This window comes from Neovison vison, chromosome 4 (assembly GCF_020171115.1).
Source record: "Neovison vison isolate M4711 chromosome 4, ASM_NN_V1, whole genome shotgun sequence".
NCBI classification, from domain to species: Eukaryota; Metazoa; Chordata; class Mammalia; order Carnivora; family Mustelidae; genus Neogale; species Neogale vison.
Window position 1 is genome coordinate 145,529,064 of NC_058094.1, and position 24,651 is coordinate 145,553,714.

At 38.7% G+C, this 24,651-nt stretch overlaps 2 protein-coding genes across 2 annotated transcripts in view; one reads left to right on the forward strand and one right to left on the reverse strand.

Annotated features, from left to right (window-relative positions):
- FBXL13 (F-box and leucine rich repeat protein 13) overlaps window positions 1–24,651 on the forward strand; it is a 253,505-nt gene that overhangs the window by 106,786 nt on the left and 122,068 nt on the right. The gene's annotated exons all lie outside the window — the stretch shown is intronic.
- Window positions 11,335–24,651, reverse strand: part of LRRC17 (leucine rich repeat containing 17) — a 31,053-nt gene continuing 17,736 nt past the window's right edge. Inside the window, exons 3-4 of the mRNA XM_044245872.1 lie at window positions 16,895–17,050; window positions 11,335–12,071 (exon numbers count right to left, since the gene is read on the reverse strand). Coding sequence (XP_044101807.1) covers window positions 11,674–12,071; window positions 16,895–17,050 — 554 coding nt within the window. The 3' untranslated portion in view covers window positions 11,335–11,673. The remainder of the gene's footprint in view (window positions 12,072–16,894; window positions 17,051–24,651) is intronic.

Consider the following 24,651-nt stretch of genomic DNA (forward strand, 5'->3'; position numbering starts at 1 on the left):
ATTCATAAGGAATATTGACCTGTAGTTTTCCTTTCTTGTGAGGTCTTTGTCTGGCTTCTTTATTTGGGTAATACTGGCTTCACAGAATGAGTTACGAGCTATTTTCTCCTTGTCTATATTTTAAGAGTTTAAGGACTGGTGTTATTCTTTAAAAGTTTAGTTGAATCTTCCACTGAAGTCATCTGGTCCTAGGCTTTTCTCTGTTGAAAGTGTTTTGATTGTTGATTTAATATCCTTATTTGTTATAGACCTATTCAGATTTTATGTTTCTTCTTGAGTCAAGTTTGTACGTTTCTAGGAATCTGTCAGTTCCAGGTAGGTAACCTAATTTGTTGAGGTGCAATATTTCCTAGTATTATCTTATAATCCTTTTTATTTCTGTGAAACAAGTAATAACACATGCACTTTCATTTCTAATTTTAGAATTTTTAGTCTTCCCGCTTGTTTTTCTTAATCTGTCAAGCTATAGCTTTCTTAATTTTTGTTGATCATTTCAAATAACCAACTTTTTAGTTTTTTTATTGCAATAAAATATACTTAACATAAAATGACCATTTTAACCATTTTAAGTGTACAGTTTTGTAGCAGCATTAAGTGTGTTCGCATGGTTGTGGAATCATCATCACCATCTTCCTCCAGAACTTTTTAAGAGATTTTATTTATTTACTTGAGAGAGAAAGAGCATGAGTGGGGGGAAGGGCAGAGGGAGAGGGACCCCCCCCCGCCAATGTAGGGTTCAATCCCAGGACTCGGAGATCATGACCTGAGCTAAAGTCAGATGCTTAACCAACTGAGCAACCCAGGCACCTCCAGAACTTTTTCAAAAAGTGTTTTTTATTTTTTTCCACTTACAAAACTGAAACTCTGAACCATTAACTATTAACCCCCACCATTTCCCCTTACTCCCAACCTGTGGCAACTACCATTCTACTTTCTCCTTCTATGGATTTGACTACTTCATATAAGTGGATTCATTCCATACTTGCTCTTTTGAGCACAATTTCTTTCATTTAGCATCATGTCTTTAAGTTTCACCCATCTGACAGCTCATATCTGGATCTCCCTCCTCTTTAGGAGTGAAAAGTGCCCTGTTAGCTGTATATATCACATTTTGTTTATCTCTTCATCCATCAATGGACACATGTTGCTTCCACTTTTGGCTGTTGTGAAACAATGCTGCTATGAACCTGAGTGTTCAAACTAGTTCAAAGTAGATACTTTGATTTGTATTGATTCTATTGGTTTTCTATTTTCTATTTTATCCCCACACCAATCTTTATTTTAACCTGCTTGCATTGGATTTTCTTGCTCTTCCTTATTTTCTTAAGGTGGAAGCTTAGGTTATTGATTTGAGGTTTATATTCTTTTAAAATGTTGGCATTTACAGCTATAACTTTCCTAGTTTTTTATGTTTCCCCATAAATACCTGTTCTGATGCCTAGATACAAAGTCTGCTGGGAAGTTTGGGATGGAGAGGAAATGGGCAATATAAAGTTTCAATTTGTGTAGAGAATACAGAGAGGGCCAAACAATAAAAAGTTCTGTACTATGCAATGGCATATGTTCTTTGCATCAGATAATGATATATCTTATATATATATATATATAATATATTTCATACATTGTATCATATATAGAGATAGATGGATCTTAGGTAGTTAGTCCAAGATAGCCAAAAATACTGCCTTAGGGTTTTTGATATTTGGGGGTTTACTTAAAAATATTTAGTATTTATCTGGGGAACCTGGGTAGCTCAGTCAGTTAAGTGACCAACTCTTGAATTTGACTCAGGTCATGATCTCAGGGTCGTGAGATCAAACCCTATGTTGGGCTCCATTCTGGGTGTGGATCCTATTTAAGATTTTCATTCTCTTTCTCCCTCTTCCCTCCTACCTCCTCTTGCTCTAAAATAAATAAATAAATAAATAAATTCATATTTATCTAGAAGTGTAATTCTGTATTTCTTAGTACCAAAGTCTTTATTGTGGAAAAAATTAAACATGCAAGCCCGAGTAGAACTTGACATTCTAAGGAAGTAAATGTAATACCTATCTCGTCTTTATATTTTAATTTGCTAAAGAGTATTTAATGAAATCAGTTTTAAATCCAACTACCCTGAATGTATCAAAGATAAAAACCCAATCTCAGCAATGTTTCGTGATCATCTTTTCAATTTTTTTCCCAACAGCTAAGGTTAGTTAATCTATTGATTATAAAATTATATTATTATTAATTATTATTGTATATAAAATTATACATTTTATTGGCAAGAAGTTAGACATTCTGATTGTTACCCTGAAGATAAATATTGGCTGATCATTGGGGCGCCTGGGTGGCTCAGTGGGTTAAAGCCTCTGCCTTTGGCTCAGGTCATGATCCCAGCGTCCTGGGATTGAGCCCCGCATCAGGCTCTCTGCTCAGCAGGGAACCTGCTTCCCCTCCTCTCTCTCTGCCTGCCTCTCTGCCTACTTGTGATCTCTGCCTGTCAAAAATAAATAAATACCACCCTTTTAGTATTTTACTTGCTCCTTCATATACTCTTATCTGGACAAAATGACAAGGTGGAAAAATTCACCACAAAAAAAAGAACAAGAGGCAGTACCAAAGGCTAGGGACATAATCAGTACAGGCATCGGTAATATGTCAGATCTAGAGTTCAGAATGATGATTCTCAAGGTTCTAGCTGGGCTTGAAAAAGACATGGAAGATATTAGAGAAACCCTCTTGGGAGATATAAAAGCCCTCTCTGGAGAAATAAACTAAAATCTAACCAAGTTGAAATTAAAAAAAGCTATTAATGAGGTGCAATAAAAAATGGAGGCTCTCACTGCTAGGATAAATGAGTCAGAAGAAAGAATTAGTGATATAGAAGACCAAATGACAGAGAATAAAGAAGCTAAGCAAAAGAGAGACAAACAGCTACTGGACCATGAGGGGAGAATTTGAGAGATAAGTGACACTATAAGATGAAACAACATTAGAATAATTGGGATTCCAGAAGAAGAAGAAAGACAGAGGGGAGCAGACGGTATATTGGAGAGAATTATTGGAGAGAATTTCCCTAATATGGCAAAGGGAACAAGCATCAAAATCCAGGAGGTGCAGAGAACCCCCCTCAAAATCAACAAGAATAGGTCCACACCCCGTCACCTAATAGTAAAATTTACAAGTTGTATTAACAAAGAGAAAATCCTGAAAGCAGCCTGGGACAAGAAGTCTGTAACATACAATGGTAAAAATATTAGATTGGCAGCAGACTTATCCACAGAGAGCTGGCAGGCCAGAAAGAGCTGGCATGATATATTCAGAGCACTAAATGTGAAAAACATACAGCCAAGAATACTATATCCAGCTAGGCTATCATTGAAAATAGAAGGAGAGATAAAAAGCTTCCAGGACAAACAAAAACTGAAAGAATTTGCAAGCACCAAACCAGCTCTACAGGAATTATTGAAAGGGGTCCTCTAAGCAAAGAGGGAGCCTGAAAGTAGTGGATCAGAAAGGAACAGAAACAATATACAGTAACAGTCACCTTACAGGCAATACAGTAGCACTGAATTCATTTCTCTCAATAGTTACCCTAAATGTTAATGGGCTAAATGCCCCAATCAAAAGACACAGGATATCAGAATAGATAAAAAAACAAAACCCATCTATATGTTGCCTACAAGAAACTCATTTTAGACCCAAAGACACCTCCAGATTTAAAGTGAGGGGGTGGAAAACAATTTACCATGCTAATGGACATCAGAAGAAAGCAGGGGTGGCAATCCTTATATCAGATCAAATAGATTTTAAGCCAAAGACTATAATAAGAGATGAAGAAGGACACCATATCATACTCAAAGGGTCTGTCCAACAAGAAGATCTAACAATTTTAAATATCTATGCCCCTAACGTGGGAGCAGCCAACTATATAAACCAATTAATAACAAAATCAAAGAAACACATCAACAATAATACAATAATAGTAGGGGACTTTAACACTCCCCTCACTGAAATGGACAGATCATCCAAGCAAAAGATCAACAAGGAAATAAAGGCCTTAAATGACACACTGGACCAGATGGACGTCACAGATATATTCAGAACATTTCAACCCAAAGCAACAGAATACACATTCTTCTCTAGTGCACATGGAACATTCTCCAGAATAGATCACATCCTGGGTCCTAAATCAGGTCTCAACCGGTATCAAAAGATTGAGATCATTCCCTGCATATTTTCAGATCACAATGCTCTGAAGCTAAAACTCTATCACAAGAGGAAATTTGAAAGAACCCAAATACGTGGAGATGAAAAGAATGAGAAGAATTCATCCTTCTAAAGAATGAATGGGTCAACCAGGAAATTAAAGAAGAATTGAAAAAATTCATGGAAACAAATGATAATGAAAACACAACAGTTCAAAATCTGTGGGACACAACAAAGGCAGTCCTGAGAGGAAAATACATAGTGGTACAAGCCTATCTCAAGAAACAAGAAAGGTCTCAAGTACACAAACTAACATAGTACTACACCTAAAGGAGCTGGAGAAAGAACAAGAAAGAAACCCTAAACCCAGCAGGAGAAGAGAAATCTTAAAGATCAGAGAAGAAATCAATGAAATAGAAACAAACAAACAAGCAAACAAACCAAAAAAAGCCTATAGAACAAATCAATGAAACTAGGAGCTGGTTCTTTGAAAGAATTAATAATATAGATTAACCCCTGGCCAGACTCATCAAAAAGTAAAGAGAAAGGACCCATATAAATAAAATCATGAATGAAAGAGGAGAGATCACAACTAACACCAAAGAAATACAGACAATTAAAAGAACATACTATGAGCAAATATGCCAACAAATTTGACAATCTGGAAGAAATCGATGCATTCCTAGAAACATATAAACTACCACAACTGAACCGGAAGAAATAGAAAGCCTGAACAAACCCATAACTAGCAAGGAGATTGAAACAGTCATCAAAAATCTCCAAACAAACAAAAGCCCATGGCCAGACAGCTTCCCGGGGGAATTCTACCAAACATTTAAAGAAGAACCAATTCCTATTCTCCTGAAACTGTTCCAAAAAATAGAAATGGAAGGAAAACTTCCAAACTCATTTTATGAGGCCAGCATCGCCTTGATCCCAAAACCAGATAAGGATCCCATCAAAAATTAGAATTACAGACCAATATCCTTGATGAACACAGATGCGAAAATTCTCACCAAAATACTAGCCAATAGGATTCAACAGTACATTAAAAGGATTATTCACCACAACCAAGTGGGATTTATTCCAGGGCTGCAAAGTTGGTTCAACATCCACAAATCAATCAATGTGACACAACACATTAATAAAAGAAAGAACAAGAACCATATGATGCTCTCAATAGATGCTGAAAAAGCATTTGACAAAGTACAGCCTCCCTTCCTGATCAAAACTCTTCAAAGTGTAGGGATAGAGGGCACATACCTCAATATCATCAAAGCCATCTATGAAAAACCCACCGCAAATATCATTCTCAATGGAGAAAAACTGAAAGCTTTTCCGCTAAGGTCAGAAACACGGCAGGGATGTCCATTATCACCACTGCTATTCAACATAGTACTAGAAGTCCTAGCCTCAGCAATCAGACAACAAAAGGAAATTAAAGGCATCCAAATCGTCAAAGAAGAAGTCAAACTACATTCTCCGCAGATGATATGATACTATATGTGGAAAACCCAAAAGACTCCACTCCAAAACTGCTAGAACTTGTACAGGAATTCAGTAAATTGTCAGGATATAAAATCAATGCACAGAAATCAGTTGCATTTCTCTACACCAACAACAAGACAGAAGAAAGAAAAATTAAGGAGTCAATCCCATTTACAATTGCACCCAAAACTATAAGATACCTAGGAATAAACCTAACCAAAGAGGCTAAGAATCTATACTCAGAAAACTATAAAGTACTCATGAAAGAAATTGAGGAAGACACAAAGAAATGGAAAAACGTTCCATGCTCCTGGATTGGAAGAACAAATATTGTGAAAATGTCTATGCTACCTAAAGCAAATTACACATTTAATGCAATTCCTATCAAAATACCATCCTTTTTTTTTTTTTCAAAGAAATGGAACAAATAATCCTAAAATTTATATGGAACCAGAAAAGACCTCAAATAGCCAAAGGAATATTGGGTGAAAAAGAAAGCCAAAGTTGGTGACATCACAATTCCAGACTTCAAGCTCTATTACAAAGCTATCATCATCAAGACAGCATGGTACTGGCACAAAAATAGACACATAGATCAATGGAACAGAATAGAGAGCCCAGAACTGGACCCTCAACTCTATGGTCAACTAATCTTTGACAAAGCAGGAAAGAATGTCCAATGGAAAAAAGACAGCCTCTTCAATAAATGGTGCTGGGAAAATTGGACAGCCACATGCAGAAAAATGAAATTGGACCATTTCCTTACACCACACATGAAAATAGACTCAAAATGGATGAAGGACCTCAATGTGAGAAAGGAACCCATCAAAATCCTTGAGGAGAACACAGGCAGCAACCTCTTCGACCTTAGCCGCAGCAACATCTTTCTAGGAACATCGCCAAAGGCAAGGGAAGCAAGGGCAAAAATGAACTATTGGGGGGCGCCTGGGTGGCTCAGTGGGTTAAGGCGCTGCCTTCGGCTCGGGTCATGATCTCAGGGTCCTGGGATCGAGTCCCACATCGGGCTCTCTGCTCAGCGGGGAGCCTGCTTCCTCCTCTCTCTCTCTCTGCCTACTTGTGATCTCTCTCTCTGTCAAATAAATAAATAAAATCTTTAAAAAAAAAACCGAACTATTGGGACTTCATCAAGATCAAAAGCCTTTGCACAGCAAAAGAAACAATTAACAAAACCAAAAGACAACTGACAGAATGGGAGAAGATATTTGCAAACGACGTATCAGATAAAGGGCTAGTGTCCAAAATCTATCATGAACTTAGCAAACTCAACACCCAAAGAACAAATAATCCAATCAAGAAATGGGTAAAAGACATGAACAGATATTTCTGCAAAGAAGACATCCAGATGGCCAACAGACACATGAAAAAGTGCTCCGCATCACTCGGCATCAGGGAAATACAAATCAAAACCACATTGAGATATCACCTCACACCAGTCAGAATGGCTAAAATTAACAAGTCAGGAAATGACAGATGCTGGCGAGGATACGGAGAAAGGGGAACCCTCCTACACTGTTGGTGGGAATGCAAGCTGGTGCAACCACTCTGGAAAAACAGCATGGAGGTTCTTCAAAAAGTTGAAAATAGAACTACCCCCAGTAGTGCAATTGACCCAGCAATTGCACTACTGGGTATTTACCCTAAAGATACAAACGTAGTGATCCGAAGGGGCACGTGCACCTGAATGTTTAGAGTAGCAATGTCCACAATAGCCAAACTATGGAAAGAACCTAGATGTCCATCAACAGATGATGGATAAAGAAGTGGTATATATACACAATGGAATACTATGCAGCCATCAAAAGAAATGAAATCTTGCCATTTGCAATGACGTGGATGGAACTAGAGGGTATCATGCTTAGCGAAGTAAGTCAATCGGAGAAAGACAACTATCATATGATCTCCCTGATATGAGGAAGTGGAGATACAACATGAGGGGGTTAAGGGGGTAGGAGAAAAATAAATGAAACAAGATGGGATTGGGAGGGAGACAAACTATAACTGACTCTTAATCTCACAAAACAAACTGAGGGTTGCTGGGGGGAGGAGAGTTGGGAGAGGGGGTGGGGTTAGAGGGGGTGGGGTTATGGACATTGGGGAGGGTATGTGCTATGGGGAGTGCTGTGAAGTGTGTAAACCTGGCGATTCACAGACCTGTACCCCTGGGGATAAAAATACATTATATGTTTATTAAAAATAAATAAATAAAGTAAAAATAAATAAATAAATAAAATATTGGCTGATCATTTGAGCTGTTTGGTTGAATGACTATAAGAGTTGTATAAAATCCTTGCCAGCAAAAATTCAGAATAAAATTAACTCTAAATTTTTATGATGAGGGCAGAGGAGAAAAATACTTGCTATAATACTGTGACAATTAAATATGCAGAGTTTATGCTAAACACTTGAGCAAACATTTGGCAAGGGGACACAAGTGGTTTCTAAATTCAGGAGTTGTGCTGTTGTGCTTTAGTGAAACAGATACATTGGGGATGAGAAGCTCCACTTGACTGCGATTTTTCTCCACTCAGTGATGGGCAAGAGAACAGTTCAGAAGCAGTTTTGACTTGTGAATACCCCTGTAGTTGCATGTTTATGTTTCTAGAACTTATAATAGTGAAATATTTTGAACAGAATTATAAAGTAATTTGTCAGCCTCCCTGCCCCATTCGTGTTATTGTTCATATTCACTCAAGCATCAATGCTGATTTGTTAGTCACAGATTACATCTTCCCCTCCACTCACCAACACCCCCCACCTTCTGAAGAAAGGAGCCTTGATGTCTCATCGAATTTAGGCAAGTAGATTTTCAGTACTGACTTGTTTCTATTTGCCAGAGTGGGAGAAACAGATTCCTCAGAAACAGAACTTAATTGATCTCGGGTGTAAGCTCCAGAGGATGAATGGTCAGTAAATGAAAAATCTGAACTCCTTAATGTTAAATATCTTTCCAAAATAACCAAGCATTAGGTCAGAGATGACTCAGACTTAGGACCCAAGAGACCTTAGCTTGCAGTGAATCTTATTTAATTTAGAAAAATTAGGGAATTTGAGGACTAGTAAGAAAGTTAAAACAAACAAAACGAAACAGAGCTTGAGTATTTATCCAAATATTACTCAAGTATTTGGATAAATACTCATTATATTTAAATATGTATGCTCAAATATGTAGATCTCAGGATGATCTTTTTTTTTTTAAAGATTTTATTTATTTGACAGAGAAAACAAGTAGGCATAGAGGCAGGCAGAGAGAAAGGAGGAAGCAGGCTCCCACTGAGCAGAGAGCCCGATGCAGGGCTTCATCCTAGAACCCTGGGATCAAGACCTGAGCCAAAGGCAGAGGCTTTAACCCACTGAGCCACCCAGGATGATCATATTTTTGACCACCACAAAATATACTTATTTTTTAAATCTCCTGACCTTCATCATCTATTGAACAGAAGGAGGGTCCAAAGGCAAGTTATTCAACTCTCAAGAAATCAGCAGAAGAAAATGTACCAAATTATTCATTGTATCATTGATCAACTCTGTTTCCCTGAAAAGTATAACTCTGATAGAGAGAAGGAGCAAATCCTAAGCTTTGAAAAATGTACTTAATTTTGGTCCTGGGAGATATTAGCAACTCTAACTTGTTTTTGGATGGTATAGGTCAATTGCTATTGGAATGTGTTTCAGAGCTTCACTTCCCAGTAGATTTGGAAGATGACACTGAATATAAAAATCAACCAATAAAATCTCCAACTAGCCTCCAAAAATGAAATCAGAGTAACTGGATCCCTTTCTCTGAATCAGATTTCATCTCCTTTCTTTCTAGAACCCTTGTGTCTGCACTGTGTGCCTCAGCCTCCCACCCAGGCTTTCTCCACCATCAGAACTGAAATAGGTCTACTGTCCTTAATATTCTACTCTGAGAGGTGGTGAACATTTACACTCTATTAATGTTTTAACAGCTGCCTTTAATACCTCACAGTGAATAAGGTGAGGATTTTCACCCCTAACCCAAATCACTGGTAAAATGGGCAGAGCGGTTAGAGCCTCACAATCCAGTCATTTCCTGAACTACCAGCTGCAGCAATTCTTCCAGCTTCCCATTCTCTTGGTTTTCTATACGTATTAGTACAGATTTAAATGAGTTGCACCAAAGACTAAACGCTAACTGCCCTCATAGGTGTTTTGGAGAAAAAGGCTTAACCTTTCTGGGACCTATTCCTCTCTTGAGGTCTGATTCTGCGGTTCTGATGTGAGGCAGTCATGGCCAACGGTAACTTCTAGAATGCTCTGCACTCCTGCACAACAGAAAAGGCTTCAGTGGACCTGAATGTTGGCTCTGCCACCTGCCAGTTCCATGAATTTGTCCAAATGATCTAAACTCTAAGCCTTGGATTCCTCATCTAGTAAAGGCAGATAATATTACCTACCTCAGAGGGATCTTGTGAGAATAAGCAATAGAATATGTAGATCTTTTTTTTTTTTTTAAGATTTTATTTATTTACTTGAGAGAGAGAGACAGTGAGAGAGAGCATGAGAGGGGAGAAGGTCAGAGAGCGAAGCAGACTCCCCATGGAGCTGGGAGCCTGATGTGGGACTCGATCCCGGGACTCCAGGATCACGCCCTGAGCCGAAGGCAGTCGTCCAACCAACTGAGCCACCCAGGCGTCCCAGAATATGTAGATCTTTTAGCACAGTGTCTAGCATCTAGTCGGTGCGTACGAAACACTCAATACTATTTGTCGTGTATCATCTTTTATGCTTTGTGCAGGTATCAAGTAAGACCAATTGCTAAACTCTGTAGGAATACCTTGATATAAAAAAATGAAAATGCATTCAACTCAGTGTGAAAGAGAAATTTCTATAAAAAGGAAAAAGCGGCATTTTTAAAGGATATGTATATATCATTTTAAAAATTTTTCTGATAGTATAGCTGTATCAAAGCACAAGCTGATGGGGTTAGGCTCCAGGTATTTCCTCTTTTTCTGCTGATCCATTTTCCTGAGTGAGCTAATTTTGACCTGCAAACCCAAATCCTGGGGCTTCTCTGGGACACCCCCTCTTTACTCAGTTGTTTTTGAGATCACGGACTCCTGTTTGCTTCTGCCTCATCCCCAATCTTGACCCTGAATTCTAATTTCATTCTTTGCTTTATGCTTGACATATTAGCTTCGCAGGAAGGGCTCAAGTCCTTCCCAGTGGCAGGTGGCTTTCTAGTCTGAGCTCTGTTTAAAAATCAGTGCTATTTCCACATCCTCTAGTGTTTACACCTCTTCATTACTCATGTTTCACACCATCTACAACTTCTTCAGAGTCCTGTCTTCTGACCAATCTCCAATATAATTCCCAGATTCTCTATTCATTTGCTTGTGACAATTCTCCTTCAGGTCTAGCTTGACAGTTTTTTATAAGAATCAGTGAAGAGTACTTGAGGATTTGGGTTTACCAGGACCTCGTTTTGGAATGCACAGGAATCTGAAATGGAATTTTATTCTATGTACACGCTGACTTACTGAAAAAAAAAAAAAAAAGTGGGAGGGGGCAGAGGGGAGAGAATGATATTTTATGATCACTAAGTGTTCATATATTTTCATTTTGATCTTGAGGTATGCACAAGCAGCTATCACAAGGCATATAAAAATGAACCAAGTTGTTTTTTTTTTTTTTATTTTCAAAGAGCAGTGAAAACATTTATACAGGACATTATGAAATTCCAATGCCATCATTAGGACCCAACTCCTGCAGTTTACTGGTGCAGAATCATCACCAAAAGCTGGTCTGCAGGTAGGCAGGCAAGCAGGATCAAAGTATTCCCTTGAGTGCTAGAATTCTCTCAATAATAATACTCCTACTAATAAAGGGAACCTTCCCTTAGCTGGATAACCCGGCGTCAACAGGCAACACAGGTCATCCCAATGTAAACATGTGGTTTTCTGACACCGGAGGAGCAAATACAGAACTTGCTGGAAGCAGAACAATTTCTGCTTATCCCAGTATAGTGATCCTCACGCTTTGCTTCTTTGCTGCGTGATCCCTATGTATTCTTTCCCATTCGTCCTCTTCCGTATCCTGGTCAAATGTTTCAGGGTATGCTGGTAATTTGTCTTTGGGGCATTCTTCGAAGTAAGTGCGAATATATTTCCCCACGAACCACCCTTTGTACTCTTCAGGCATTTTGCATTCCAGGCCATTGTAGTGGACATTGTAGTGATGCTTTAACCAGTAGTAGAGGTAGTGGATATTGTAGTCACATCTCCAAGGATTGTCTCGGAGCCATAAGAGTTTCAGAAAATATAAGTCTTCTAGTACTCCATAGTCAAAGTTTTGTAGACTGTTGTTGGATAAATCTAACTCTTCTAAATGTGTGAGTCCTAAAAAGGCGGCTAGAAACAGAAAATATTTATTAACGAGACGGGTAGCTGGGTCTCATCCAACCATAGGGCGTATTATCAGGACAAACACAAAAAAGTAAGAGACTTAATTCACCTGGTTGAAAATGAAGAAAAAGACTGCCCTCCTCTTCTTTTTCTCCGAGTTTACTTGAGAAAACTTGCAATTTTAAGTACCTTACACTCTCTTTGAAATGCATACATATCCTTTACAAGACTAGGGCTTCTCTCAACTTTACGAGCCAGGAATGTCTTTCCCAGGGACTGGAGAGCCATCTCTGAAATGTAAACATCAAGGGCAAGAGCAGCCCTGTCTTCCCCTTCCTGCAGACCTGAGGGCCTTTGCTCCTTCCCAGTTGCAAAACTACCTCTTCATATAGAGATGGAGGTTGTTTTCCTCTGGATAAAGCCAATTGGTCACCTCAATTACCGGATAAAGTGAGAGGCGCCATGTATGACAAATAATGCTGTCAAGTCCTCTCACTTAAGGACTAGTTATTCACCCTGAAAACATGTATGGATTGGGTTGTCTGCTTGGCTATATAAAAGGGGAAGATTTCTGTCTTTACAATTTCTCAGACGATTTCTTGTACAGTGCATTACATTCTAGTTGGATGCTTATTCAACAATAAAAGCTCCCCCCACCACAACTACCTCTGTGGAGAGAATTTCTGTGTTGGGAAATTCTGGTTTTAATTCTATTTTTCTAACAGCATATACATGTCTAAATGCAAAATTCTGAAGCAGGTTTTTACTCACACAAAGCTTTTTCCTGGATTTAGTTGACTAGAATACATTATTTTATTTGAAAAATCAGTTTCATGTTAGCTTTCTAAAAAATGTATTTTGGTCTCAACTGCATTTTTTAAAATACTCGCTGCAAAGCTGCCACACAAAAAAGCATGAATTAGGAAAATATTTCAAATGCAAGACATTAGTGCATAAACAATGAAAAAATGTGTATGGTGATGATTTGACAGTTCCTGGGATATCAGCAAACTCAAAATGCTGTGAAAACAGCCCTTTCTCTGTTTAGAGGGAGGGAATTCTATCCCCGTAGAGTCCAAAATGAAACAGTTTTTATCAACCTTTTGAAAACATCTGGTTGTGTTTTGGCAAACTATGGGAGCTGTCCACTTTGAATCCATATGTATTTAATTCTGCTGGAGGGTGGTTAATTAACAAATATTAAACATATAACACAAAAATAAGACAAGAAAAGCCTCTTTCTTCTCCCCCTCCAGGAATAAAAAAGAAATCTAAACCTAGATTATCCCTATTTCAGTTGGTGTAGACTAACCCTGGAACTTATTGGTCAACTTTGATTTCAAATATTTTGTTCCTATTTCAAGCATTTTCTCATTACTGTTTTAAAATACCCAGGGCATACAACAATGCCCTTATTTTGAGTTTGGAAAATGTGCTCTAATACCAATACCATGAGCCATTTTCATATCATTTGTTTTCAGACAAAACTCATAATTTCCTCTAAAAAGAATTCTTTCTATTTTGGTGCAAAAGCAATAGCTTGGATGGGAGGGTTGGGAACGGGCAGGCGGCTGGGGAGGAGTAAAAGGTCAGCCCGTGCAATGACAGTTTTGAAGACACCGCATTTTTTCCCCCTATTTGCTAACATTCTGAGAACCAACAATCTCAAAATGTACTTTCCTCAAAACAACTCAGCCCTTCAGACTGAAAGCATGTGAGAACATTCCCAGATTTTTTTTTTTAAAGTGCTGTAGTTTTTACTTAAACCCTACGTATTTAAGTACTTGGGAAAGGTGGATTTCACCTGTTTGTTAAAGGAGCTCAAGCCCCAATAGGGTGTCTTCTTTCTTCTGCAACAAAGTCTGGCATTTCATGAGATAGTTATTTCACACCTTTTAAAACCAGTAAATCTGGGGCGCCTGGGTGGCTCAGTGGTTTAAAGCCTCTGCCTTCAGCTCAGGTCATGATCCCAGGGTCCTGGGATCGAGCCCCGCATCTGGCTCTCTGCTTGGCAGGGAGCCTGCTTCCCTTCCTCTCTCTCTGCCTGCCTCTCTGCCTACTTGTGATCTCTGTCAAATAAATGAATAAATAAATAAATGAAATCTTAAAAAACACACACACACACACAAAAACAGTAAATCTCATGGCATTTGTGTGTATCTACCAACAAAGTAGTTAACTAAGTCTACTTTGGCACTGTTTCATCTCATTGGTCCTGAAATAAAGAAGGTCTTTAATCTTAGTATTTTTTAAAAAAATAAGTAGGCTTCTTGCTCAACACGGGGCTTGAACTCCACAACACTGACATCGAGTCACACACTGGAGCCAGCTAGGCGCCCTCAAGGTCTTTTATTTCAAAACCTCTTTAGGTCATTTTGACTTATTGAAGAGCTGAGATACTTTTTGTTCCAGGAAAGTGGTTGACATTTGGTAGGTGTTCAACACATATTTGTTAATGTAGAAAATACTCTCCTGGGACTGAATTGAGCAAAGGAGAAAAAAGAATACTACTGCTGGTAACAAGTTCACCTTGTGGGTCAGCAAGGAAAACACACCAGGTAGACGAGTTTGAGAGGACTTCTGGAGATCTCAAGGATGGTAAAGGAATCCTTGGAATTTTGGCAATTTCTTAACTGATGAGGGAAAAATATCACTAGAAATAAATCCATTTTGCACTATTACCTATCTTTGCATTGTTTTCTCATTTTTCTCTAGTTTTACAGACTGTGCTCCCATTATAATGAAGATATTGTTGTACCATTCCTCACCACTTTAATAAATTTAACTTAGGCCATAGAATAACAAATATTTTAGTTTCTTTTAGAGGTAACTCTAAAACCCAATTGCTTGGATACTTTTGATGGGTGTAAGCCCAGGGCCCCGGGCTTACTTGCTTACATGCTCGGTCTTGAAGCTCTTTGGTTCTCATGCAGCAAGAGAGGAGGGTCTCCACCTCCAGATTCTTCCCCCTATGGCCTAGCTTTGTGGAGACTGGCTGCCAGGGATTGACCTCCACACTAACGTGATGACGCTTCAACTGGGAGAAGAATGTCTCTGTTGTAGTCTTATTCACTGTGAAATGAAACTTGCTTTTGATCTCATAGTTTAAAGATACCCCCAAGTTTATGCCATCTATACAGGCCAAGATGTAAGTGTAGCACAATGCTGTCATCATGGGAAAATTTTAAATGATCATTTCTTAATATTTTTTAAAAAGATGTTATTAACATTAAAATACGCCCTTGTAGCTCTGGAACATTCAGTCTCAACTTGCACTTTCTACAATGTTAAAATCCTACTGTTCTATTCATCGTATTAAGTTACCAGTAACAACTGAACTGAAGTAACAATTGAACTGAAAATATTTATGATATTAATATTGCATTATAAATAGTATTAAAATAATTCTTATAGATGGGATTTTTCAAACTGAAGTAGCACTATGAAGGCATATATGTTACACATCAGATCAAAATGGCAGTAATTCTCAGTTCTTTCCAAATCCATTATGTTTATATAATGTACCATGCTTGTTTTCTCCAGAGGCTTTGTTTCTTATTAGCAAATGGGAGAAGATTTGAAGGTTGGAAAAAGAGAATTAATCTGGATCTAGCATTAGATAAAATACATCTGGCTCTGGCTTGAGCACATTTTATCTTAATTTATGAGCTTGGTGCTTAGCAGACTGTTTCAAGTTTACTTTAATTTTTTAAAGGTTTAAAAAAATTTTTTTTTATGTATTCATTTGAGAGAAAGAGAGCGAGAGAACATGGGCAGGGGCAGGGGGAGAAGCAGACTTCCCCTGAGCAGAGGGCTCGATGCAGGGCTCCATCCCAGGACCCTGGGATCATGACCTGAGCCGAAGGCAGACCTTTTTTTATTTTTTTTTAAAGATTTTATTTATTTATTTGACAGAGAGAGATTACAAGTAGGCAGAGAGGCAGGCAGAGAGAGAGAGGAGGAAGCAGGCTCCCTGCTGAGCAGAAAGCCCGATGCGGGACTCGATCTCAGGACCCTGAGATCATGACCTGAGCCGAAGGCAGCGGCTTAACCCACTGAGCCACCCAGGCGCCCCAGACCTTTTTTTAAAGTTTTATTTTTTTAGTGATCTTTATACCCAATGTGGGGATTGAACTCATGATCCGAGGTCAAGAGTTGTACAATCCACTGACTGAGCCAGCCAGGCACCCCTTAAGTTTATTTATTGATTTTTTTAAAGATTTTATTTGTTTATTTGAGAGAGAGAGAGTGAGCATGAGTGGTTGGGGGGCACAGAAAGGGTCCAAGGGAGAGGGAGAAGCAGGCTCTCTGCTGAGCATGGAGCTGGACCTGGGGCTCAGTCCCCAGGACCCTGGGATCATGACCTGAGGTGAAGCTTGACACTTAACTGACTAAGCCACGTGGGTGCCTCATCCCCTCAAATTCACTTTAAATAAGTCATTAAAGTCTTGCCTTAAACAAGTTGGGACTTAATGGATAGCAAAGAAAATGACAAATCTGAACTTCCCTTCAAAAATCAAAAATATGTTTAACATATTACTGACCATATATTCTTATTTTTAAAAACTTATTCTACAAAAAATACTTTTACTTGGACAACTAAATAACTGTTGCTTAGTAATATATAACATTATAACCTTCATAAAGCAACATTTTGGTAAATATTTTTCAGCATGCCAAACAAGTTCTAATTTAGGCATCATGTTTAATTTAACCTTTTCATTATTTAGCTTAAAAAAATAAATTGCACTTACTACAAATGTTGTCATTAGAAAAAAGAATCAAAGAATACCCATCACCCATTTCAAAGGCTATTCTGTGGAACTTACCAGGATCTATGAATTCAATGCCATTGCTGCTGAGGTTTAATTTTTTTAGCTCATGAACATCTTCAAACTCTTTGGGTCGAAGTTGGTTGATTTTATTGTATGACAAGTCAAGTTTAACAATATCAGGAGGGATGTTGTTTGGAACTTTCTTCAGCTCTGGAAAAATTAGACATTCTGGTTATCGAGGTTTCCCCTCAACCATATTCTCTGTCGCTCTTCCACCTGTGGTTGAAGAGTGGGCTCTTAAAGGGGAATGGAATTATCTAAAGCCAAAGAACAAGACTTAGGATGTGCTAACTCCACCAAAGCCCTGTGGACCAGGTGCATCACACGCAGAGGAATGGATATCACTCCTTGCTAAGTTGTTCAGAGAAACATCTTTGAGGTGGTGGCAAGAAATCAAGAGGATAGCAGGTATCAGGTGAGGCACTGGGGTTCACTGCTGGCTCTCCGTTAGAAGCACCTGGGATGCTTTAGGGGGGGGAAAAAGGCTAAAAGGAAATGAAGCCAATCACACCACTCTATGCGTGTCCTCTACCAATGCCTTCCCACTTGCCCTAGAAGTTTTCACTATTAATTATTGCCTTTTTGTTATATTTTCATTTCATCCCTCTCCTTTGATTCCTTCTGCCAACAAAAAAAGCTCAGATCTCTCCACCCTAAAAAAAGAACAAAAAGTTTTTCACCTTGATGGTCCTCAAGCTGCTCTCTTATTGCTGCTCCTTGGTGCTACAATTTGAGAAAGCATAGTCTTGACTTGTAGCCTCTGCTTCCTCATCACCACGTATTCCCAGAATCCTTGTGATTTAGTTTATACGCCACTACTCCTAGATGCCTGGATTCCGCAGGAACAACAACAGTATTGTTATAACTACTACTATAGAAAAAGCCTCATGGAAGAAGAGTCCAGGTTCTTTTTCGCAGCTGAATAGGAAAATAGGGTTCACCTAATTTGTCTCTACTATTTTTCTCTTTAAATCGTGCCTTTAAAAAATATAGTGATTACATTACGTTTCAGTGTAATATTTGTCCTTTCTATTAATCTTTAGCAAAATACTCTAAGGTTTTCTTTAATTTTAAGTAGGGCAAGTGAAAACTTGAAGAGACATACACCTGCTTCCACAAAAGAAAATTGGAAGCAATAAAATGTCCAGATTAACTGACACCTGAGAAATAACATGGTCCAGAGGCTTTCTGAATAAAATTTGTTGAACTGGCTATAGTAAAAGACACTTATAATAGGTGGTATCCATTTATCCATAATGCCCTTTTTTGGTACAGAATAATTGTTGATAATTTTTTTAAAATAGTAAAAAAACAAAATAAAACAAAACAAAAACAAAACCAAAAAACACCACAACACCACCTCTGTTATTTAGGACCTATCCCATAATATATTTACTTTCATAAAGGCTCAGGCTTATTTTTTCCCTCTTTTAATACTCAGAATCCATGGTCCTAAATGGAATAGTATTGGTAGTTCCTTCTTTAGCATCCTTATTATTGCTAAATTTGCTCTCTCTTTCTTGATGGGATCTCAGTATCTTAATATTTATGTGCAGGAACTGTTCTAGGTGTTCTAACAAGTATTAAGTGACAAGAACACTATGGGCTAAGTACTCTTATTATTCATTCTTATTTTACAGATGAGGAAACTGAGGCACGATTTTCCCATAGCCCTAGGATATAAATAGACATGCTAGCTTCAGAATATATACTTCTATCCACTATGCTCTGCCACCTATTCCTGGTAACTTCCTGCCTTGTTTATACTGTTCCATCTGCCTTAGAATTATCAAGGTTGGCAAAGGGTAAAGTTGGAATTAGGGAACAAGTGAGGTGGAGTCAGTATAACTGGGGTGGCCACGAGACCTTCCTAGCTCTATATTTAAAATGACATCTCAAAATTTTCAGCTGGGCAATAAAATTAATACTACCTTTTCCTGCTTTTCCTCAATGGTAAGTCATTCCATCAGACATGTATACATTTTACTGATTGCTTTCATTTTTGTCCCTTCATGGTGGAGGCCTAGGACAATTCCTAATATATCCCAAATAAACAATGATATGTGGCAGACAGCTTCTAAACTGGCACTCGGTATTTCATTTTGCCAGCAGACTCTCTTCTACTGACTTTGATGAAATAAGCAGTCATGCTGGAGAGACCTATGTGGCCAGAAATTAAGGGTGCCCTCTGGCAAACAGCCCACAAGAAACTCGGACCCTCAGTCCAACAACCCTTGAGGAACTAAATTCTGCCGGGGGTAGTATGGGCTTGGAAGCTGAGTCTTTCTCAGATGAACCTTCAGATGAGACCACAGGTATCAGTCCTGGTCAATACACTGATGGCAGCCTTATGAAAGATCTGGAAGCAGAGGACCCAGCCAAGCCATGTCTGGTTTCTTGACCCACAGAAACTGTGAGGTAATAAATGTGTGTTTTTTCAAGCCACAAAGTTCTAGGGTAGTTTATCATAGTCAGCAACAGATAATACATTGTAAATAATAAAAACTAATTAAATGTTGAGTTTAATGATTTAAGGTTACTAAGGACTCTTGTAATAAAAATGCCTTTAAAATAAGGAGCTCTTGGGGCGCCTGGGTGGCTCAATGGGTTAAAGCCTCTGCCTTTGGCTCAGGTCATGATCCCAGGGTCCTAGGATCGAGCCCCACATCGGGGCTCTCTCTGCTCAGCAGGGAGCCTGCTTCCTCTTCTCTCTCTCTGCCTGCCTCTCTGCCTACTTGTGATCTGTCTGTCAAATAAATAAATAAATAAATCTTTTTTAAAAAATTAGGGAGTTCTCTTACTTTTCTTCTTTGGTAAGGCGTGGCTCTGTTTGATCTAGAATTTTGTCTGCCAATATATAATATGTATTTTATATATATATATATATATATATATATATATATATATTTTATTTATTTATTTGACAGACAGAGAGCCCAAGTAGTGTCTGCCAATATATTGAAAGGTGAAAGATTTTAAGGCTTGAACTTATTATGATGTTGCAACAGTGAGGTAATCCTTCCTTTATGATTATCGAGACCCTAACTGGAAAGCTATATTCTCTTGGGTTCTACATGTAAACAAGGAGATGGAGATCTAAGCAATAATTAAAAACCATGGACACAACTGAAGACAGATTAAAGAAATAATTTTTTGACATTAAATGTTTGGAATAATTATTGAAAATGTCTGTGGCATCTTCTCAGAAAGCTTTCAGAAGCAGAATAGAGTTTTATTTCACAATACTCAGGATCTCACCGCTTCTTAGTACCTCCACTGCTACCATATTGGTCTACGCCACTATCAGCTCTTGTCTGGATTATCCCCAAAGTGTCCTAAACCCATGTGATACAGTCAAAACATAGATCATGTCGTTTTCCCAGATGGCTTGCAATCCTCCAGATGGTAGAATCTTCCAGTTGTTCCCATCTTACTATGAATAAAAGCTCAAGTCCTCATTAAGGTCCAGGAAAGCCATTAAGGACTATAGGTCTTCCTTGCCACCACAACAAGTATCTCATAGGTTCTGAAAAACAGGCTGTTTATTAGGACTTGCTTGCTGACCCACATCTGCTAGGTTGGACATAGGGTGGATGACAGAGACCTCCCAAGCAACCACTGTATGACAAGCTGAAGTGGGTAAACCACAAATTAATGGGTAGAAAAAAATGTTTACGAGAACTCCCTGAAACCCAGCTTAAGCAAATGTGACAGGCCTGTGGATGCTGGAAAGGGACTATGAATTGCAGAACCAACTTTGGCATTGTCAGCAGTTAAGAATAGGGTAAAAATAGGATCCACAAGTAAAACCAGGAAATGCAACCCAAAGCCTTTACTGGTATGGCTTAGAAAAACATGGAAAAATCTTACTTGTTGTACTGATGGATAAAAACAGTTTTTTAGTTCTTTTATCTTAAACTTGAATGAGAATTACAAATATTGATGCTAAGTGTGTGTGTCTTTGATAAAGATTATATAAATACAGTGGCACCAGGGTGGCTCAGTCCTTAAGTGTCCGCCTTTGGCTCAGGTCATGATCCTAGGGTCCTGAGATGGAGCCCCACTTGCTTCTCCTTCTTCCACTCCCCCTGCTTGTGTTCCCTCTCTCGCTGTGTCTCTCTCTGTCAAAGAAATAAATAAAATCTTAAAAAAAAAAAAGATTAAATAAATACAAATTTCTCCAGGCCACAAGTCAAGTTTGGTCAATGCCCCATTTCTAGACCAGGCACCACGTAGTTATTTGCTGCTACTTAAAATTCCTGGTGAACATTCAAAAAATACTTCATTTACTCTGTTACCACCCTTGACTAACCTTACCCCTCCCCAACCAAAACCTGCTGAGTTTGAGGAATAAATTGGAAAATGTTCTCCATGTAATTTCCCATTTAGTGTGCGATCTTAGTTGTCAGCAATGTCAGAACTGCCCTGAAGGCTCAGTAGCAGTAGGCAAGGAGCCACTAATGACTCTGATTTTACAAATAAAAACTTACTAATTATTGTTCAAACTAGTAGTGAAATTAACTTCAGAGACAGCTGAGAGCAATTTACCTGCATAATTCTCCCTGGCCCTAATCTTAGAAGTAAAATGAATCCTTAAAAATTACAAATTATTCTGGTAAATGTGAAGCTGAAAGGCAGTTTTCAGCTCTCACTTTCATGTATTTTTGGCAAATCCATTTACCTCAATATGGCATAAACACGACTTTCAACTAATCTCACATTTATTCGCTTTGAAAGACTAAGTTTTGTTGGCAAGTGCCTGTCCCCCAGTGAATAAAGCTATTATTTCTTTTTCCTGCTGTCCAACGTTTAAAGCAAAATTAGTGATCTTTGAGGTCTGTGTGGTCAAACTGGCACATATTGGGGACCCTATATACACCATCTGACTCATCATCTGCCGGCCAGGAAAGGCACAACTCCTATGTTGGGGAAATCTGTATTTGGGTTTCCTGTGTATCTTCCTGAACGGGGTATATTATACAGAGCCTAAGAGGAAAGTCAGTACTGGGAGAAAGCACCCAGAAAGCTTTTCTACATTTTTCCTGGTTAGTAGATGTGCCTAGGATCTTGAAGGAAGAGATGACACAATGGCCTGGGGACTGCCTGTGTGACCTTAGAAGGGTAACTTAGCTTCTGCCACCTCAGTGTCCCCCTTTATGAGGATAATAGTACCATACTGCTCTTTGAGGGTTATGAGGAGTAAATTACATAATGCATGTGAACTACTATGTCTGAGGCACACGGAGCATTTAGTTGACAGTTAATTAATACCACTAATTAATGCCACTGCTAGTTCTACTCTTGCTAGCATGTCTTAGGCTTCTAGATCGAACATGTGGAACATAAGCAAAAGTATTACTACAGTTTGGCAGGGATTCTGAGTATTTGACATTTGTTATCTATTTATAAAATGGAATAAGGCAAATGAGAGTAGATTAAATTCAGATTGTCATACTTGAATTCTAGTCATGATTTTTAATTCTATGTATTTTTATTTTTAAAGTTTGCTTAAATTATTGCTTTTGCAGGAGCAAAGAAAGCAGCTCAGTTATTATCAACCCATCTAAAGCATATGGCCCTGTGCTAGGCAGTACCTGGGAGGAGGTTTAAGACATAACCACTGCCTTTAAACTTATGGGAATCAACAATACACCAGGATGAAAAAGAAACAACCAACTGAATCAATATTTATATCAACCATGGTGAAACAATCTATACTGATATTGAAAGACAAAACTACCCTTCATTTTGTAATAAAAGGTCTATGCTTGGATTTATGTAGTCATTAACATCTGGAGGAACTTGACCTTTCATGGACAAGCCAGTATTGTTATATATACAAAAATGTGTATTCCATGAAACTTTACATTTTTTCCAGTAAATAATATAAGTATTTTAAAACAAGGGGCATTATCTGCACCCTAAATTTATGGGGCATATCTGGAAGGTTGTGTTTAGACAACAGTAAGTTGAGGAAAGAAAAAAATTTAAAAAGTATCTGTCTTTATAAGTTGATGTTTGCCAAAAGAAAATGAGAAAACAAGACAAGGGCAGAACTAGGCTCATTGTGGAGGGAAATGGCCCAAGAGCCGACAAGCTGTAAAAATGGAAGCCATTTCCCTTCACTTAATTTTTTTTTTTTTTCTTTTAAACTAGGCTCCACACCCAGTGTGGAGTCCAACACAGGGCTTGAATTCACAACCCTGAGATTCAATGCCTACCCAGCTGAGCCTCCCAGATGCGTCCACATTATCTATTCTTAATTTACGGTGTAATCTAGCTGTAGAAATCTTTAATTTTGTGTTGACGGCATTTTTCTCAGATAATCAATGAACTTAAGTCTACATATTTTCTCTTTATCACCTGTTCTAGCAAGTGCAAATTAACTTCAGCTTGAGGGGAGAGCTTCAGCTATATCGAGGAATTTTTCTAAACCAAGTCTAGGATTAGCAGCTTTGTATTAGGTTTTTAAATAGATAATTTAGTTTTTAATCTAAGCATCACGAAGGCACTCCGAGTAACACATGCTCTTCAGGATGAAACACTAAGTACTCACTGTAACAACGTCAGGGAAATTCCACCTAATCTGGCTGCAGAGAAACAGCATATACTGACTTCTCTGGAATTCCTTCAAGCTTCCATTGTTGAGGCAGCTTTTTGTTTGAGCATGGTCAGATTAAGAAGACAGCAGGATTAGGCAGACCAAGGTTCGAATCTTCACTTTGCTGCTTACCTGTCAGACCTCAACCAAATATTGGAACCCTTCCTGAGCTTCATTTCTCCCAGCTGTAAATGGGGATCCCACTACTTTCCTGGAAGCTGTGGGCAGCATGTGTGTGGGGTACCTGGAGAACAGTAGGTGTTCAGTGAATGAGCGCTTTCTCTCAAACTCAGAGGATCCCGGAATGGCATCTCCGCGGTGATGATGCCGGGCTTGTTCTCCCATGGCCTCAGCTCATGTACATTTCACAGGGTGTTGTAGCAAGCACACCTTTCCATGTCCCATGGCCTTGGGTGTGCTCTAACCAGGTGCCCTTCTGGGTCTGAGAGAGAGGCTAAGGCTTGAGCACTTCTTTGCTGATAAATGAACACGTTTTCTCCTTGTTCAGGTTGCCCGCTTCTTCAGCGTCAACAAATTCCTGCCTATGGTTCCCCTGAAAGGAGCCACAGTCTCTGCGTTGTTCTTAACCCCCTCTTTCTGTTCTCAAAGAAACAAAACAAAGCAAAACCTCCTAAAATAAGTGGAAAGAATGATACCATGTTCTGATAGGACCCTAACCCAATGACATCTAGCTTTAGTTGAATATTATGAATAAGTCATTAATTCATGCCCAAAATGAAACAGACACTGTCCCATGGCACGTTATCCTAGGGTGGGTTAGCAGTTCCCAGACCACACTTTGAGAACGTCTTCACTAGCCTGTCAGGAGCATCACTAAAATTTCCCATTTTCTTATTTTGTGAATTAATCCTGCACATGCAGACCCTCCTCAGTATCAGACCAAGACTGTGTAGGCGGTAAAACTCAGCAATGATTTTTCGGGAAGTAATAAATATTCTGGAAAGATTTCCTTAGCCTCATAATTCTTGGATTAACTACTTCCAACTTAGCTCTTTCAATATTTTTAGGTCTTAATTTGGGAACAATAAAGATACAGGATGTTAGCAAGCGTTTATTAAAACCTCAAGACCAGTGTCTTGAAAGTACGCTATGTGCTCACTTCGCCTCCCTCCACAGTGCTCCCACCTGT